The 16,890-nt window shown below is 39.7% G+C and overlaps 1 protein-coding gene across 4 annotated transcripts; it reads right to left on the bottom strand.

Annotated features, from left to right (window-relative positions):
- Positions 1 to 6,159: 6,159 nt before the first annotated feature.
- Positions 6,160 to 16,601, bottom strand: tgfbrap1 (transforming growth factor, beta receptor associated protein 1). Of its 4 annotated transcripts, none has more exons than XM_026319663.1 (13): positions 16,393 to 16,601; positions 14,377 to 15,087; positions 13,899 to 14,093; positions 12,699 to 12,853; positions 12,388 to 12,470; positions 11,913 to 12,093; positions 11,647 to 11,807; positions 11,062 to 11,119; positions 10,825 to 10,968; positions 10,119 to 10,262; positions 8,961 to 9,120; positions 7,837 to 8,303; positions 6,160 to 7,448 (listed from the first exon to the last, which is right to left on the bottom strand). In XM_026319663.1, exons 2-13 carry the CDS (start codon positions 15,071 to 15,073, stop codon positions 7,260 to 7,262), a joined length of 2,634 nt encoding a protein of 877 aa, XP_026175448.1. In that variant the 5' UTR covers positions 15,074 to 15,087; positions 16,393 to 16,601; the 3' UTR covers positions 6,160 to 7,259. The 4 variants fall into 4 exon arrangements, with proteins under 4 accessions (XP_026175448.1, XP_026175447.1, XP_026175449.1 ...); XM_026319662.1 differs by having other exon boundaries at positions 14,377 to 15,092; XM_026319664.1 differs by having other exon boundaries at positions 16,389 to 16,601.
- Between the last annotated feature and the right edge of the window lie 289 nt (positions 16,602 to 16,890).

A 16,890-nucleotide genomic window follows, 5' to 3' on the forward strand; every position in this document is an offset into this window, starting at 1 on the left:
AAATGAGGCACTGAGCCCAGGCCTGTATTACAATGTGACTCCTCTTCAACTGCATGATTGCAATTTTGCTGTGTCTTATTGGATCACCAGAGAAGGTGCTCACTGATAGCTCCTCTCCGCTCAAATACAGAGAAGCATCCATTGGTAATTCTCCCATGAGGACAACAGTTTTATGGTCTGTGTGCCTCTAATCAGCCAAAGGGGATGAGGTCTGGAGCTACTATAAGCCCAGTTACCTCTACATTATGTGGATATACGGTTAAAAACAAGCAAGATCCATCAGCAAGCTCCTTGCTGTAACAATTATCACTAGTTTTGTTTTGTTTGTTTTGTTTTTGTTTTTTCTTATCTGCTTTGCCTGTTCATGTAATTTGTTCTGTCCTTTCTGGTGTTTTGAACATGTTTTCTACTGTTCTCATAGGAGCTAAGAGCAAAAGTTCCTGCTACTCCTAGGAAACCTTGAATGTTGATTCTCACCTTCCCTCACCAATGACAGTGCTACTAGCACAGCATAGCAACTGTGTGAAGCTTTTTTTTTTTGTCTTGGTGGCCATTTTGCATCAGTTTTGGTAATTTTGTAATCTGTAGACCTTTGTGGTCATTTTACATCATTTTCTGGTCTTGGGTTTTTCACTGGCTTTTAAACAAGAAATAACAGAGGCTAGTGTATGCCTGCTGGACCAGTTCAATAATCAGTGCTTTGGGTCCTTTAACTCTACAGGTTTTAGTTTCAAAAAGTGGCTAGCTGACAAATCCCAGCCCCTAGGGTGCTATCCTCATTCAACTCATACTGTACAACTATTATAAGTAGACATTTTGTGAATTCCTTTTATTGGATTATTGGATTACTGAACTGATTTGAAAGACTATTGCTCTTGTGTAAGAATGGACTTTTGCTCTTTTTCCTCAGAGGAGTTTATTCTCTGGCATCGGGGTGAAAGTGGGATTTCTCTGCCTGGTGCATGTTCTTCATGTCAGGCCACCGTGGCTCTTTGCCTTGCTGCCCAAATCCCTGCTGGAGAGCTACACTAGCCAGCAAGCCAGCGAGTGTCGCTTCAGAAAGCGGATCACTCAGTGCTCCATTGTCTCCAGCAAATAAGTCCCAATCCCTGTCTGCCACAACCCCTAACAAAAATAATTAAATAATATTGTTTCTTTATTTGATGGGGCAAGTTCTCTTTGTGAGTTTCTGTCACTGCTAAGTCTTTGTCTTACAGATTTTTTAGGCCGGCTTTGCACTGCTGGCATACAATTTGTAACCAGTGAAAGATGCTTAAATTAAGTCTGCTCATGGAAGCATCAACAGACAAATGCCCAACTCTTATTCAAACAATGATATTGTTCTAAGAGGTAGCCATGTGCTTGCTTCTTATCCCTGTGACTGCCAACCAAGGAGATGATGGGTCTCAACTATGAGCTCTGACCCCAGGAACCCCACCTTTAGCATTGTTTCCATATGGAGATGCTCCAGCTCCATCTCCATGCTCTCTGTCTACTTTCTTGCTGTGGGACACTCTCCAGTTCTGTCAGGTTGGATGGTGAACGTTGGTGGACAGCCATTTTCAGGTCTCTCCAGAGATGCTCAATTGGGTTTAGGTCAGGGCTCTGGCTGGGCCAGTCAAGAACGGTCGCAGAGTTGTTCCGAAGCCACTCCTTTGTTATTTTAGCTGTGTGCTTAGGGTCATTGTCCTGTTGAAAGGTGAACCTTCGGCCCAGTCTGAGGTCCTGAGCACTCTGGAAGAGGTTTTCTTCCAGGATATCTCTGTACTTGGCCGCATTCATCTTTCCTTCAATTGCAACCAGTCGTCCTGTCCCTGCAGCTGAAAAACACCCCCACAACATGATGCTCCCACCAACATGTTTCACTGTAGGGATTGTATTGGGCAGGTGATGAGCAGTGCCTGGTTTTCTCCACACATACTGCTTAGAATTAACGCCAAAAAGTTCAATCTTGGTCTCATCAGACCAGAGAATCTTATTTCTCATAGTCTGGGAGTCCTTCATGTGTTTCTTGGCAAACTCTATGCAGGCTTTCATGTGTCTTGCACTGAGGAGAGGCTTCCGTCGGGCCACTCTGCCATACAGCCCCGACTGGTGGAGGGCTGCAGTGATAGTTGACTTTGTGGAACTTTCTCCCAACTCCCTACTGCATCTCTGGAGCTCAGCCACAGTGATCTTTGGGTTCTTCTTTACCTCTCTCACCAAGGCTCTTCTCCCACGATTGCTCAGTTTGGCTGGACGGCCAGGTCTAGGAAGAGTTCTGGTCGTCCCAAACTTTTTCCATTTGAGGATTATGGAGGCCACTGAGCTCTTAGGAACCTTGAGTGCTGCAGAAATTCTTTTGTAACCTTGGCCAGATCTGTGCCTTGCCACAATTCTGTCTCTGAGCTCCTTGGGCAGTTCCTTCGACCTCATGATTCTCATTTGCTCTGACATGCACTGTGAGCTGTAAGGTCTTATATAGACAGGTGTGTGCCTTTCCTAATCAAGTCCAATCAGTTTAATTAAACACAATATCACATCAGAAAACACCAAGCACACCTGCTGCTCTGTCAGCAAGTGTCAGATCCCAGAAAACCTTTAAGGCTCTCTCCAGCCTTCTCACTGACTCCTGCCTAGCTTTTAGCCTTCCTGAGGCTGAAATGCTCAGAGCATGCAATGCACCCGGACCACTGCACTCCTTTACCTCTGGGTGTCTAGCGGTCCCATCACTCAGAGAACCCTGTGCTCTCACATCTTTGTCAAGGCTCTTCTCTGTTCTGGCTCCCAGTTGATAACAGCATTCTTCCTCCATAATGTTCACATATTTTGCTTTGGTTGCATCAGTTTCTGGTTTGGATTCCTCTGAATGGGGAAGCACAAATGAGTAAAATCTATTAAGACTCACATTTTAAGCCCTGCTCCTTGGTAATAACAATCTGTCCATTATGAATTTTGAATGAGTTTATTTTTTCTTCAGGGTATGAATGCCTAATTAACAACAAATATTCTAATATGAAATAAAATCAATAAATAGTTGCTATTTAACTCTAAATAGTATACACCAATTGACTAACTATGAACAACTGGCCCCAGATACTGATATGTATGAATTTTGTCATGAGCAAACTGGAACATTCAAAAACACCATTTGTTACATTATTTTCTTTATACCCCTTTTCTCTCAAATCTTTACTACATCAGATACACTTAGCTGAGTTTTATTACCACTCAATATTTCCACAGAGGGTCATTATTGAGTCTTCATTTCATTAACGTGTCTCTGTGTCATCTACATCTTTCTTTTCTCTGTTTGGTTGGTTTTCCTCTGAAATTTCCCTGCAATTAATTTTTCTTAAGTCACCATGAATGGCAGCATCCCCACCAAGAATTTCATTTCAGTTTTTTTTCTGGTCACATTTACAATAGTAACGTTCTATGCATTGGAATCAACATAGTGAAATTACATCACTCATGTTACTCAAGGCTGTTTTTATCAGTCTTTCTTCTTTTTCAGTTTTAGTAAGTATGTCTTTGCTTCAGGTGGAGCTAAAATTGATCTACTTTGGATTGGACTGCAAAGATAGTGATCATTTTATCTATTAATTAATTATTGATTGTATGGTTTGTAAACATTTATTTAACAAAAACTGCGAAATACCCATAATTATCCAAAGCTCAAAGTGAAATGTTCACAATGCTTGTTTTGTCTAATCAATGGTCCAAACGTCAAATTCATAAATATGATTAAAATCATCAAAATAAAAGGCAGCAAATCCTCACATTCTTCTTTATATGCCTTATATGCATCAGTGTAACTGGTGTTATGAAATAGTTGTAATTGTATTAGGTACAGTAATTTCATTAGAAGTATATTGGAGTGGATGTATAAATTAGCATGAAATTAAATTAGCCTACTCAAGTACTTCAAATTTGGAGTAAAATTATGTTAATTTGATTGACATTAATAAGCAAGCTCATTTGTACCCAATGAAATTATATTAACAATAATCATGTCCAAATACATATGGAAATTACTTTTAAGGACTGAATGACTCCATGAGTTGATGCAGTTTGTTTATTAAAATGTGACAGATTGACCAGTTTGTACAGTCCGTCCACATTTTCAACATAGAAAGCAACAAACAAGTACAAATGCAGTATATACATAACAGTTTACATATATTTATAAAATACAATAGCACTTTTCCACACAAATGCAGTTTATTAGATAATTATTTAAAGTCTTGGTTAGGATGACCTTTAAGCAAGCTGCGCTTTAGTTGTTCAGACAGAAAGATGCTGTGCATAAGCCATGAATTTCTGGCATGGAAAGTGATTCAAACTTACACTATATACAATATTTAGATCTCCATGTTAGAAAAATAGTCAGATGTTCACACAAAGTTCCCAAAAGAAATAGGATGAAATTACAGAAGGCTAGAATCAACAGCACAGGCACCAGAGAAACAAACAAACCCCACAGTGATGTGTTTTAGTGGGTTGATTTGAAAACATGTTAAAAATAAATGTTTTTTTGGGGGGCACAAATCTCTTGTTCTTTTGTTTGTTTCTGTTGTGTTAGAGTGAAACCTGGCAGTACTCAAAAAAACTACAGTCCTTGGAGGCTTCATTTGGGACCTGAAGCCAATTTAGATTCTTTCAGACCTACTTTGAAAGAATATCTTGAACAGAGTTTCTAAAGTGTGAAGGTAAGGGATTCATTTTTTATGTCTCCTGATCTTAGACCAGTCAAGACCGCCAACATCACTTTTTTTAAAACTATAAATCCAGATGAGAATCTTTCATGAGAGACAGAGAATGACACATTTCCACAAGTGTTGAACATTAAGAAGAAAACATAAAGGTGCATAATAATTTAATGTCAGTGTATTCTGTGTACAGCGCCTTTACATTACCATGTTTAGTTTTCATTAGGGTTTTCTCCTATTTCTCCTTTACGGAATTCGTGAGTCTTCAGTGACCTTGGATAATGCAATTTTTTAAAATCAAAGTTTGACGTAGTGAGACTTTTTCTGGCACCTCAAACAGACATTTGGGAAAACGTCCTTGATTCTGACTGTACACACAATTTAGCAACACAAACACTTTATGCACCTCCCATTAATTATGTCAGTCTGGGAGAAACATTTATGAGGTCCAAGCTGCACTTTATTATTGTCTGACACATACACGACATTTGGAAAGCACTAAAGGACAAAGCAGTATTCTGCGATGACAAGCCTGTAAAGAATTTTAGGGCTTCATTATGATAGGATAGGGTTGACTTCCATTCCTCTCTGTTTTTGAGAGCAGTGTCATGATTAAAAGGTTAAAGTCATAACTTCAGCACTCGAGGGAAGGCAGCTATGAAAGCTGAGATGCATCGAGCCATATGTTCTTGGGCTATCAAAGTCATGGATGATAAAGGTTTTGTTTTATCACAATCTCCAAGTATTAAAAAAGGTTTGGGGGTTATGTGCGGTTAAAACCATTTTCTCTGACGATCATTCATTACTTTTGTTAGGAATGCTGGAGAAAATTCTCCCCATCCACACTAAGAGCAAAATCTAGACGTTTCATGCCAATGCTGCACACTGTCACAGTATTCCTACTGCAACAGTAGAAGTGATGTCTTTGTTTTTAACAAGAAAATATTTTAATTGCAGTTTTAATGACTCCAAAGCATTTACCTTTAATACCAGGGTATTTCCAAACGTGAAATATGGAACATATTTAGAGGATTTGTTCCAAACAGCTCAATATAGTTGTTGTTTTTTTTAGAAACATTTTTAGGGCATAGGCAGACTAGCATAATTATTAAGAAAAGTCTGTGGGTCAGTCCATTTGTTTTATAAATTTTACACAATAGTGTCATCTTGTGGCCAAATACTGTTTTACAGCTTATATAAAAATGGGCATCACAATATGTAAACCGTGAAATAAGTGAACTACTCACTAACAGTAGTTATGGAGGTGAATTACAATTGTTTCACAGCATTCAGTTTAGAACCAATAATCTCCTGGCTCCTCAGAATAAAAAGTGGCCTTTCTGAATCTCAGCACATTCTCACTGAGATTTACTTGTTTTCTGTTGACAGAAGCAGGATTGAAATTAACTATCAACTATAAAAGTAACTAATTGTCCTCTGGAACAAAATGGATCCAAAAACACAGGCGTGCAGTAAAAATCTCTCTAGATTTATTTCCTTTGTTAGTCAAAATCAGACAAAATTTCTGTAGCTTGATTTTACATGATTAATTGATGCTTTACATATCTGCCACCTATAAATGTGCCATAACATTTGAGGCCATGTTTCATTCATGTGTCTACTGATAAACTATCAGTAAAGATTATGTAACTGAGCCAGTTTTAGAAGGTCGGCATGAAGGGTCTTGTGATGCTGTTTGAGTATTGAATCTTCAGTTACAATTACTGATGACTAGTGGAGCGATGTAAGATTTCATGTAATATTTTACTCTACTGTTGCTCCAAAGACAAAAACCTCAGGCACAGGACATTCAAAATGTATTGGGTGTGGATTATGCTGATAAGTCACCAACTGAAATATTGCAAATACAACACTCACTTCCTTTATGGCTGAAAGGAAAGTAAAGCAACAATGAGAGTAGATCTCAGAGAGTAAAAGACAAACACAAAAGACTCCAGTTAGTAGTAGAGAGTCTTTGTAGTATTTCAGTACATTAAAATGTAACATTGCAATGTGCAAGATAGGACAATATTAATACATTACTCATTTGAGGTGATTAGAGCAGAACTGTAAGAATGGTGATACTATTCATGCTTTAGAAACATTTGGAACGAGATTAAAATATTGTTTTCTGTAATCCAGGCAGTTTCAAGTTCAGGTTTAAAACAGTAGGAGCAAAGACAGGGACAGGCACAGTACTGAACCCATATACAAGCACAGGAGCCTGTCTTTAATTGATTCTCTGTTTTAATAAATTAAAGGGCAGGGTGACTTAGCTGTAATTTACTGTTTTGGCTTCTATAAAAACTTGCAGTCTGAATGTGTGGCATAATTGCTGCACAGGAATAAATAGCTGAAATCATCTGTTTCTCCCTTACACAAATACAAACTCACCCACCTTTCTCTGTGTTTTTCATTAACTCTTGCCATAGCAGATTCCACTATGGCTATGGGAGTTCTGTGCTTTATGATAACCCCACAGTCCTCAGCCATATAAAGTCTCAGCATGTCCTGCTTGAGTGTGGTGCCTCCATTCACAGATTACATTACGGTTTGAAAGGTCAAGTCTCACGTATGTTTACTGCTATTAGTTAACTGTCTCTTTGTTGGAGAGTCTCTTACTCTCTGGGCGACACAACGAGTATGGACAGGCACTCCACCTGGCAGACACACCACGTCGGGCTCAGTGAAGGTGTTGTGGCACAGGTGGCATCCTTTCTTTTCAGACACAAAAATTGGTTTCTTCTGCACTTTCAACTGGAGGAAAGAACACATGAACAAGCTATAGTGAGTTAAAGCATCAATGAGCACTAACGCACTACAGATGCTCCCACAAGAAACTAAAATAACTTGTTCTTTTCCTAGAATTTTAGGAGGCAACTATATAGCCTGGACAGCCAGACTTATGTCCTGCATAAAGCCCGCTCCACTGCAGATAAACTAAGCTGTGACTGGCCTGGTTTGGAGGATTTCCTGTGACAGGGGGTCCAGACCCACATTCTTTCACTAAAAAAGGAGTGGGTCTGGCTGGCCAGGCTAGTAACTAACAGGAAGGCCCCATATTTCCCTTAAGGGCAACTGCATTTCACTGTGAACAGAATACATACTAATTTGCACATTTTGTAATATGTTATGCACTTCTCACCCTGTCATGTAGCAGTTGAAGGTTTTCAGAGTGAGCAAGCCCCAGAGCGATCTGGGAAGTGCGGCAGGTATGCATACTGGCCCTGACAGCTCGACCCAGAAAGGGTCGCAGCAGCTGCAGTGACCAGCCATCAGGGAGCATACGCAGGACGCGGACTGCATCAAAAGCTTCACCGTGCCGATTTAGGAGGTCTACTGCAGCCATCTCCAGATCTCCACTGCCACCTCCTGCTGCTGTCTGGGATTTTCCAGAAAGGTTCCCATCAAGGTAGACTCCCAAGAGCATGTGAAACAGCTGCTGTCGGTAAGCTGAATCCCGACAAGATGAGGACCATATACAGTAGGCCTCAGCAGATGGGAAGTCTCTGAGCTTGTGCACTAATATGTGTAGAGCTTTATCATGCTCCTCCAGTTTTCCATGTAGTGTTGCACGCTCTAGCAGCAGTTGTTCATATTTATCCATCTTACCTAAATAGAACAGAAGAATATAAACTTTAAGGGCAAAACCAGCGTAAGAATCGTCCCAGCCAATCACCATTTTCTAGTAAGGATTTTCCAGTCACCTTTACAACCCAGAGATGCACTAACCTTGCATTGAATTTATCATTTATGTTTGTACTATCACAGACTAAACATCATAACTTAAACTGAATTTAGAAGGTCTACTGCATCTGGGTCACTGCATGTATGGGAACATACGCATCTGTCGTTGGGAGACAGTTGCATAGATGTTGCATATATACTTGTGTAAATGTTCTGGCTAGGGGGTGCTCAAACAACAAAGGACTATTCACCTCTCCGAACTGAAAGTCGCTCAACCCATCAGCATGCATGATGCGTAGCTCCACAATTGTGTTGTGTGGAGCTACGCATCGTGCATGCCCACACAAGCCCACATCCACAGATTTGGGAGGCGTGCATGTCATCGTCATCACCCTATGTTTACCCATAAACCCCTTCACTGCACTGGTACACAGATGAGCATTTGCAGACAAGTCTAAATTAAACTTTAGCTGTTAACTTATAAATAAAACTCTTTAAAAACTTCAAAAAAGCAGCATTCACCCAAGTTTACATAAAAACATAAAGATCAACATAAAGTGTTGCCATCGTCACATGTCTCACCTAAAAGAAACTGTACACGATATAGGTTGGACTCCCTGAGCAGAGCTTGGAGCCTCTCTCTCGCTCTGGCGAGCTGCTCTTCATCTGTTGGTGACTCTGACAGCAATGATAAGACCCTCTCCAGGTACAACACAGCCAAGTGTGTGTGGAACTTCTCCTTCTGCACCCACAAACATGAAAAATAAAATCAATATTTAATAAATTAAAAAGGAAAATGAGCAGGTAAATCCAGTTTGCTTAAAAAGACTATATTTATACTGAATGCAAACAGCAATAACGAGATATTAACTTGAGTCAACACTCATAAGTTTAAAAAACATATTTATATTTTAATTATCTTAATCTAAAGGATTAAAAAAAAGCCTCCAAACTAACCTATTTAGAACAGAAAGACAGTGTTAAAGTCTGGCTACTGTCAGTGTAAGTTAATTTAGGGAGGACATCTTCCCCACCTTTGTAATAACTACTGTGGACTGTTAAAGTAACATGACTGTTGTTGTACTAGGCAGCTTGTACATATGAATTTATGTAACTGTGAGAGTGTGGAGGAGGGCACTCCTGAAACAGAACTCAGCTAAAAGCACAAAAAAAAAAAAACTTAAAAGTTACAATTAAATTCATTTCTACAAACTTGTGTATTCATCCATCCAGTTTCTCAAGTACTCACACTTATGTGTCAGAAGTGCTGGGAGGAGCAAGGTAGAAACTGAGGGCATGCAACTCTTTAAAGGCAACTGTTTCACCAACCTCACAGACCAGGATTGCAGGAGGAGGCCGAGGGACAGTGCTGATCTACTGGGTCTCATAGCACCAGCTTCATCAAAATACTTTCATATTTAGAATGTGGTAAAAAAAAACAACTAAGTCTATGACTAAACTGAGTCTATTTAACGTGCCCATGACATCAATGCAATTCTATATTTTTGGAGATGTGATACTGCTAGGAAATTCCTCAAACACTGCTCTTCCACAGGAAGGTTAGTGTTAGTGTTAGGGAACTACAACAGCTTCACTGGAGGTGCATGGATTTGCAAATAACACTTCAATAAAGCCCAGACTTGATGACACAAACATTTGAACCATGATCTTCCAGTTCTCTCTCACTACAAGGCCACCTTATTGTCTTTAAAATCTGGCAATTTTATCCTTTTAATGTACCTGTATCCTTTTTTCCAGCACTAGGTGTTCCAAGTAGAGAAGTAGTGCCTGGCTGTGCTTTCCCAGGTAAGTGACGACATCATCAGGCTTCAGCTCTGACTGGTCTGTACTGACAGGCCTCTTAATGAAGATGTGAACACCTATCTATAAATAAAAACATAAGCCTAGGTTATCACTACAGCTCTAAAACCTCATGCAAAACATCAGAAAATTATGCTACAAAATGAATAAATGATGAATAAGTATTATAACTGATGTAAATGATCTAGTATGTAGGCAAGGCATGCAACACACACACACACACAAAAAAGCACATTTAATTGTTTTTTTTTCTGTTCAAGGCACACATGAATGGAGCTGCAAATGCCGCTATAAGTGAGGATGCCCACTAAGATCTTGGTGCATTCTTTTTATTTTACAAAAAACTAAAGGCATGTGAGCACCAGAGGGTGACAGATCACATCTCTCCAGCCATCTTGACTGTCTTGATTTGAGTGGATGATCTAATATTTAATCTGGACTATACAGAAGCATCACTTGGTAGGACGACTGTATAATTATGCTAATTTGCTGTCTATAACAAGAAAACATAAAACAAGTTTATATTGGTAAATCAGTTTACAGATCAATTTGAAGTAGACTAGCATCAATAATCTTTGACAACACAATTACATTTTTGAGGTAAATTAACATCCTGGTAACCTACGGTGGGATCTTTCCGTAAGGCCCAGTCTGCATACTTCCATACATGGTCCAGATTGGAGCAGGTACATAGAAAGTCCACAATATACTCATAAAGATCAGACCTTGTGGAATCTTGCAGATCCCCATCGACCACACGAGTCCACAACTGTCAGAAAAAGAAAGTGGAGATATATTAAACTTCTAAACCTTACACGCACACACCAAATCTTCTGTGAGAATAGACATTAGGTATACATACCTGAAGTGCTGCTGAATCCTGACCATTATAATGATATAGCAGCCCAAGTGCAAAATATCTAAGATGAAGAAAATGATTAAATTAAATAAAAAAATTTCTCTATTTTCCCCCTCAGTAACTAGATACCGGACACAATATTTAAGCTTTACCAGGATGGTAATTAACAGTGAGGAGAAAGCAACATATTTAGCCAACAAATCCTTATCTCAGACAGTCCCTGGACTCTTTGAATGTTGTGACGGCAATTAGTGAAAATATTCCTCATGTACAATGTCCACAACGGTGGTAAATCTGATGCTAATTACCACAGCTTTCAGCATGATATGACATGTCCAAATGGAGACAACTAATTTACTCCACTCTCTTTTTATAAACAAGTCAAACTATATACACAGTAAGAGCTTACCTTTAGCAAGTCCAGAGTGCAGCCACAGTTTCACAATGTGTGGGTGCTGTTTCAATTTAGTTGTATTTGAGTGTCCATTCTAATAATAGCACTTCACCATAAATGTACGTGAAGTACCATGAGACTATAAAATGTATGCAGTGATAATGAGTTATGGGATAAGTGAATATTATACGCACTTGTGATATTTTTCTAGCCATGGCACGCTGTCTGCTAGCAGGCAGGCATTGTCTGAAGCTAGCAGGTCTAGAAGGCTCTCATGATCCTGTTCAGCATACAGCTTTAACAGTGCTGTGTCCACATCCTCCCGACAGCCATTGGCCACTTCTGTGCTGCGTACCTTAGTGCAGAGAAACATTTTGCAGTAGATATAAAGTATTATAGATCTTCGAACAGGGGAACTTTGAATAATTCTGTGCAAAGATATTATTTTTACTCTATTTACCTCTCCCAAATAACTGATGAGGAATTTCTTGCATCGCAGCACTTTGTCCTGGTCACCGTGTGCCAGATGGTTGAGATCTGCAAACTCGTGAAGAGGAGGGTGGCAACGTGTGAATGTAGAGGATGCTGGAAGCAGTAATGGGTAGAGGGATATGAGCTCCCGCACATCTAGCTGACCCTTCCTGAAAATATAAAGATATGATTACAAAAAACTGTTGATAATTGAAGCAAGGGCTAGAAACTAGAAAAGTGGGCACAACTCATAACTTAACAATTCAGCAGTGAATAATAGCAGTTAAATTAACAAATACTGTACTGCCATATTCATTACTAAAAATATTTATAGATTATATAATGTAAGGCATTTCTAACAAAATCTTCGGCCTGAGTGTTAAGGCCACAGACTGTTTAATCCCATGAAACAAAGCAGTTTAACAAAAGCTGGAAAATTATCAAACACTGACTCAGGCTCTTACTTGAAGTGTTCTTTTGCTTCGGGAAACTGTAGTTGACCAAACTGTATGAAACCTGCCTGCTGGAGGATTCTTTTGTGCAAAATCTGTACATGCAGAAAGTGACAATATGAGACTGTGTTTGTGAGTTTAGAAAAGTACTGCCATTAAATGAGATTCTGCACAGCTCAATGGTTTACCTTTATCATTTCAGGCAAAGTTGTTAAATATGTTATTGTTGATTATTATGTTACCAGTACTAACGTATTACTCAAGACAAGTGATCTTTTCAATATACTTCATACATGGAAGTCACATGACAGACTGTTTGTTACCTGGAACTTGTCTTTGGGAATATTTCTCTGTGCACCCTCTGTGAGGATGAGTGCCTCTTCTACTCTGTGATTAGCCAGTAAGTCTTGGATCTGTCTCTCCAATGGCAGAGGTACCAGGACATACACCGCCTTAGTGGAAGCTAAAATGACCTTCCCTTAAAAGATACAACACTCACAGGTCACACAACAGCTTTTTAAAAGTCTTCAATGCTGGAAAGAGGGAGTATTGTGCTATTGTCTGTGATTGCAGTGAGTTTCACAGTGAGTTTCCAGCATCACCTCAGAGTTTACTTCGAGGACCACCTTATTTAAGCACCAACTGAGAGAATCTGTGATTTACTTGCATCTGCCCAGATCTTAGCATGCTTTTAGTTGATTTTTATTTAAAGGACAAGGCTGGTGACGTTCTATATTTTGTTACTGTCAACAAATTCCATGAAATAAATATGTACCGTACTAATAAGTATTGCCTGTGTATCCAGAATCTGATTCAGCTTATTCGTCTGTGCCATAGAACTCCATTGTTGTCCAATAGACTACACATTTTGGTATAGGGTTGAATGGAGGCAGATGATTCACTCTGATTTTGGGAGACAGGTATATTCATGACAAAAAATACAGCCAGTCAGTTTAGCTATGAACAGCTCACAGAATAACAACAGTGATCACTGTCACAGTCTCTAGCGGGGTTAATTCAGGTTGCAAGTGTAGTCACAGACCAGTCAAACTTCTCAGCACACAGGAGCCCCGCTGTGTTGTGGATTTTCTTCAAAGTGGACAAAATAAACTGACAATGTAACACAGGATGTGAAGGGAAAGAGTGGACAATTGTATGGTCTAAACATTTCCACACCCAAGTAAAGAGCACTTCAACTTCTAATGTTAAATGCCTATATTTTGCATAATGAATTAACACGTCACCCAGTACAGTGTGGCTTACTGATATGTTTTAGAAGTGAGCATAACGCAGGTGAATAAGCTCAATTAGGCTTAAGGTACACACCCAATATTTTTTCGTTGAAAACGATGATTGTGATTTTGACCTTGGGGTTTGTTGGCAATAAAAAATTTAAAAAAACATATAAAGCCAAATATTTGGACACACTTTCCCATTCAGTTCATTAGGTACAGTAGTTGTTCACCTCTAATGAAGTGAGACCATGTCTATTAATTCTGATAAAAAGCCTTATGTGATGATACCTTCAAAATCTTGCAGAATGTGTCCATCCCTGAATGAAAGGGTCTGTTTTAGCTGTTGGTCCAACATGCTGTGGATGGTGATGAAGCTCTCATCCAAAGCCACCACATAAGGAAAACATACAGTGGCACCAAGCACGCTCTCGGACCAGTTGACTGGAGCCCGCTGAGATGCCCCCTCTGCATTGGCAAACATTCCTATAGGGAAGGTGGAAAGACCATTTTGAAGATAAAGAGGAATATGTCAAGTAAACAATACATTACAATACAACTACTGAATACAAAAAAAACAGGTTGGTGGGGTGGATTAGTACCTGCAATACTATCTGCTATCCTAAGTTTTAAAGATTAGTAAAATCTGTTTCTAAAACAGCATTAGGAAGTTATGCTGTATTATTCAGTGACTGAGAAAGGAAGTAGTCAGGACCTCTGTACCACTAAATGAACTTTCTGCTGACACCCTGTTTTAGCACTGACTTACCCAGACCACCAGGTGCTGCTAAGAGGAACTCTTCCCTGCCAATCCTCTTTACAATGGGTCTCCTCTCTTCACTGTTGTAAGGGAAGAGGTCCTGGGAGGCTCCTGTCTTGTAGTTCAGGATCATGTACTGTGTAGTGAGGGCCAGGCACAAGAAGTAACCATCCACACTGAGAGCACAGGGCTGCTCAGGAGTGGTCACCTCTTTGACCAACTGCACTCTATCCTCATATACCATGTAAATCTGCACTGTCCGCCGCTTGGAGGAGAGTACACCTATTTCCACACAGAACGGATCACCATTCACTGGATTCTCATTAACGCAGAATGCTGTCACACCTCTGATCTTGGCCCCACCTCCTGCTGCTGAAGGCACAGTCTCCAGCGTCACCATGTCGACAAGGAACACTATTCCATCGCAAAGCACTATCAGACGCTCCAGAGCAGATGCAGCCCTAAGCTCAGCAACTGGTTTCTTGAGGCCCAGATATTTGTGTAAAAGCTTCTGAGGTGAGTAACTCAGTTTCCCTTTGGAGGAAGTGACCTCATCCAGCAGAAAGTGGTGGATGAAGCAGTCATTGGTGCCGACATACAAATGCTTTCCACAGCATTCAATGCACTGGATGTTGATGCGAGCTTTGTCGCCCATGAGGAGATCTCGCTCCACAGCGGGGACTAGCTCAAAAGCCTTCACACTCATCTTAGCCAAGGCATCTACGCTAGATAACACAAAACAAACTAGCATCAACAAAACTGCACACAAACTAAATCAATATAACAGTGCACTGCAAAAGATTTTCTTTGATACAATATTAATTCCCTGACAAATACCACATGATACACTGAGGTATGGGCATGCCCCTCATTCATCACAAACTCTACATCTGTTATATATATATATAACAGATGTAGAGTTTTATCCTGTGTCCTGAGTTTTATATATATATATAAATATATATAAATAAAAATAAAAATAATAATAACTAATTTAACTCTAAATAATAAGAGTGGATTTGTTATTCTTCTGGGCATTATATTTTTATCTTTTTGTTAAACTTAAATGTCAGCCAGGCAACACGGTATGTTTGACATGACAGATGAATGTAAACCACACTATATGTTTACATATCAGGCATATGGACTTTCCATCCACATATGGAAATGTTGAATGTTTTAGTAATGTTGAGTGTATAATCTGTCATGTGTCTAGCGTCATTTTTGTTTTGTTCCTTCTTGTCCGATATATAATGTCGTGTACATCCACTCAGTGTCCTTCCCTACCACTGTGTAACCACTTTCCTTACCAAACTCTTGTGTGTGCATGATGAAGCTAATTATTTAATATATGTAATTAATAAACAGGCAGTTAGTTAAATGGCTGCTGTGTAACTAATGTTATGGACGAGGACAGCGTAATGATAGACTATTTATATAAATTACCTTATGTCTTCATAGAAAAAAAATGTTGTTATCTGTTATGAATAAAGTGTCAATAAACGCTAAAGGAGTGACCTAACGTTAAATCAAAAGGTTTCTGTCCAACAACTTTTGAGAACATTAGCTAGACGTTAGCTAGCTAATCAAGAAGGTAAGAGCTAATAATGCTAACGTTAGCTGGCTTAAAACGGCGGCAGCAAAACAAAGTTCACTGGTTTTCACACGGACTGTCCGGAGGTGCAATCATCTGTTCTTAGGCTCACGTATATTCAGTATGTGAGGAAATAGTTATCGGGTTTTAATTGATTTGGTAGCTCCTGTGCCAAATAGCTAAACTAGCTAACGTTAGCTTAAAGAAGCGGTTCTCCAGTTATCTGCCATAGCAAGCAGGTTAATTAACGCTTAGCTGAGTTTTCACTGAGACTAATAGGGAGGCTTACTGATAATTTATTCCCAAATTGTTCCCTTTTCTCAAAAGGTATCTGTCTGAAAATAAGCTCATATTCTTCAGTGAGATGATGCTCTGCGCACCAACTCCCTGTCCAGCGAGTCGGAGTTGTTAGCATAACGTTACCTACCTACCGCTGCTAACAGCGCTCAGGACGACAGACCAGACCAACAGGACCAGGCGATCCTTAATACCCCCAAAATACCATGGACGGAGTATATTTACACATAAACATCAGTCTAGCCATGGTGCTCTAGTCGGCACCACACCGACGAGCAGAAAATGTGACTTGACTGGTAGCGCTAGGTCTTCCTCGTCCAGTATAAAACACCACCCATTTGCTCTGAACTGCTGCAGGTGACAGGGATGCGTTCAAGATTGTCTTGTAAGGAGGGTGATTTCTCAACACATTTAAACTACTTATTATTACCGTGTTATTAAAATAACTACACTTTGGCTGCACTGTCACATTTTCTTTCATGAACATTAAACAGTACTTCATGTCTAAAAGTCTGGGCAATTAAGCCAGTACTTCACACATCCAGTTTTGAGCATGGGAGTGGAAATATTGTGGTGTGGGGTTGTGTGGCAGCCTGTAGTACAGGGAACATTGAAGGAAGAATGGACTCCAG

This window comes from Mastacembelus armatus, chromosome 3 (genome assembly GCF_900324485.2).
Source record: "Mastacembelus armatus chromosome 3, fMasArm1.2, whole genome shotgun sequence".
NCBI lineage: Eukaryota > Metazoa > Chordata > Actinopteri > Synbranchiformes > Mastacembelidae > Mastacembelus > Mastacembelus armatus.

What these genes read in the sequence shown, in the direction of transcription:
- tgfbrap1 (XM_026319663.1), bottom strand. Translation starts at nt 15,073, where the DNA reads ATGAGTGTGAAGGCTTTTGAGCTAGTCCCCGCTGTGGAGCGAGATCTC. An exon ending in GAAGCAAAAGAACACTTCAA is followed by an intron (nt 12,094 to 12,387) that starts GTAAGAGCCTGA and finishes TTATATTTTCAG; the next exon opens with GAAGGGTCAGCTAGATGTGC. An exon ending in TGCTGGAAAAAAGGATACAG is followed by an intron (nt 9,121 to 10,118) that starts GTACATTAAAAG and finishes TTGTGGGTGCAG; the next exon opens with AAGGAGAAGTTCCACACACA.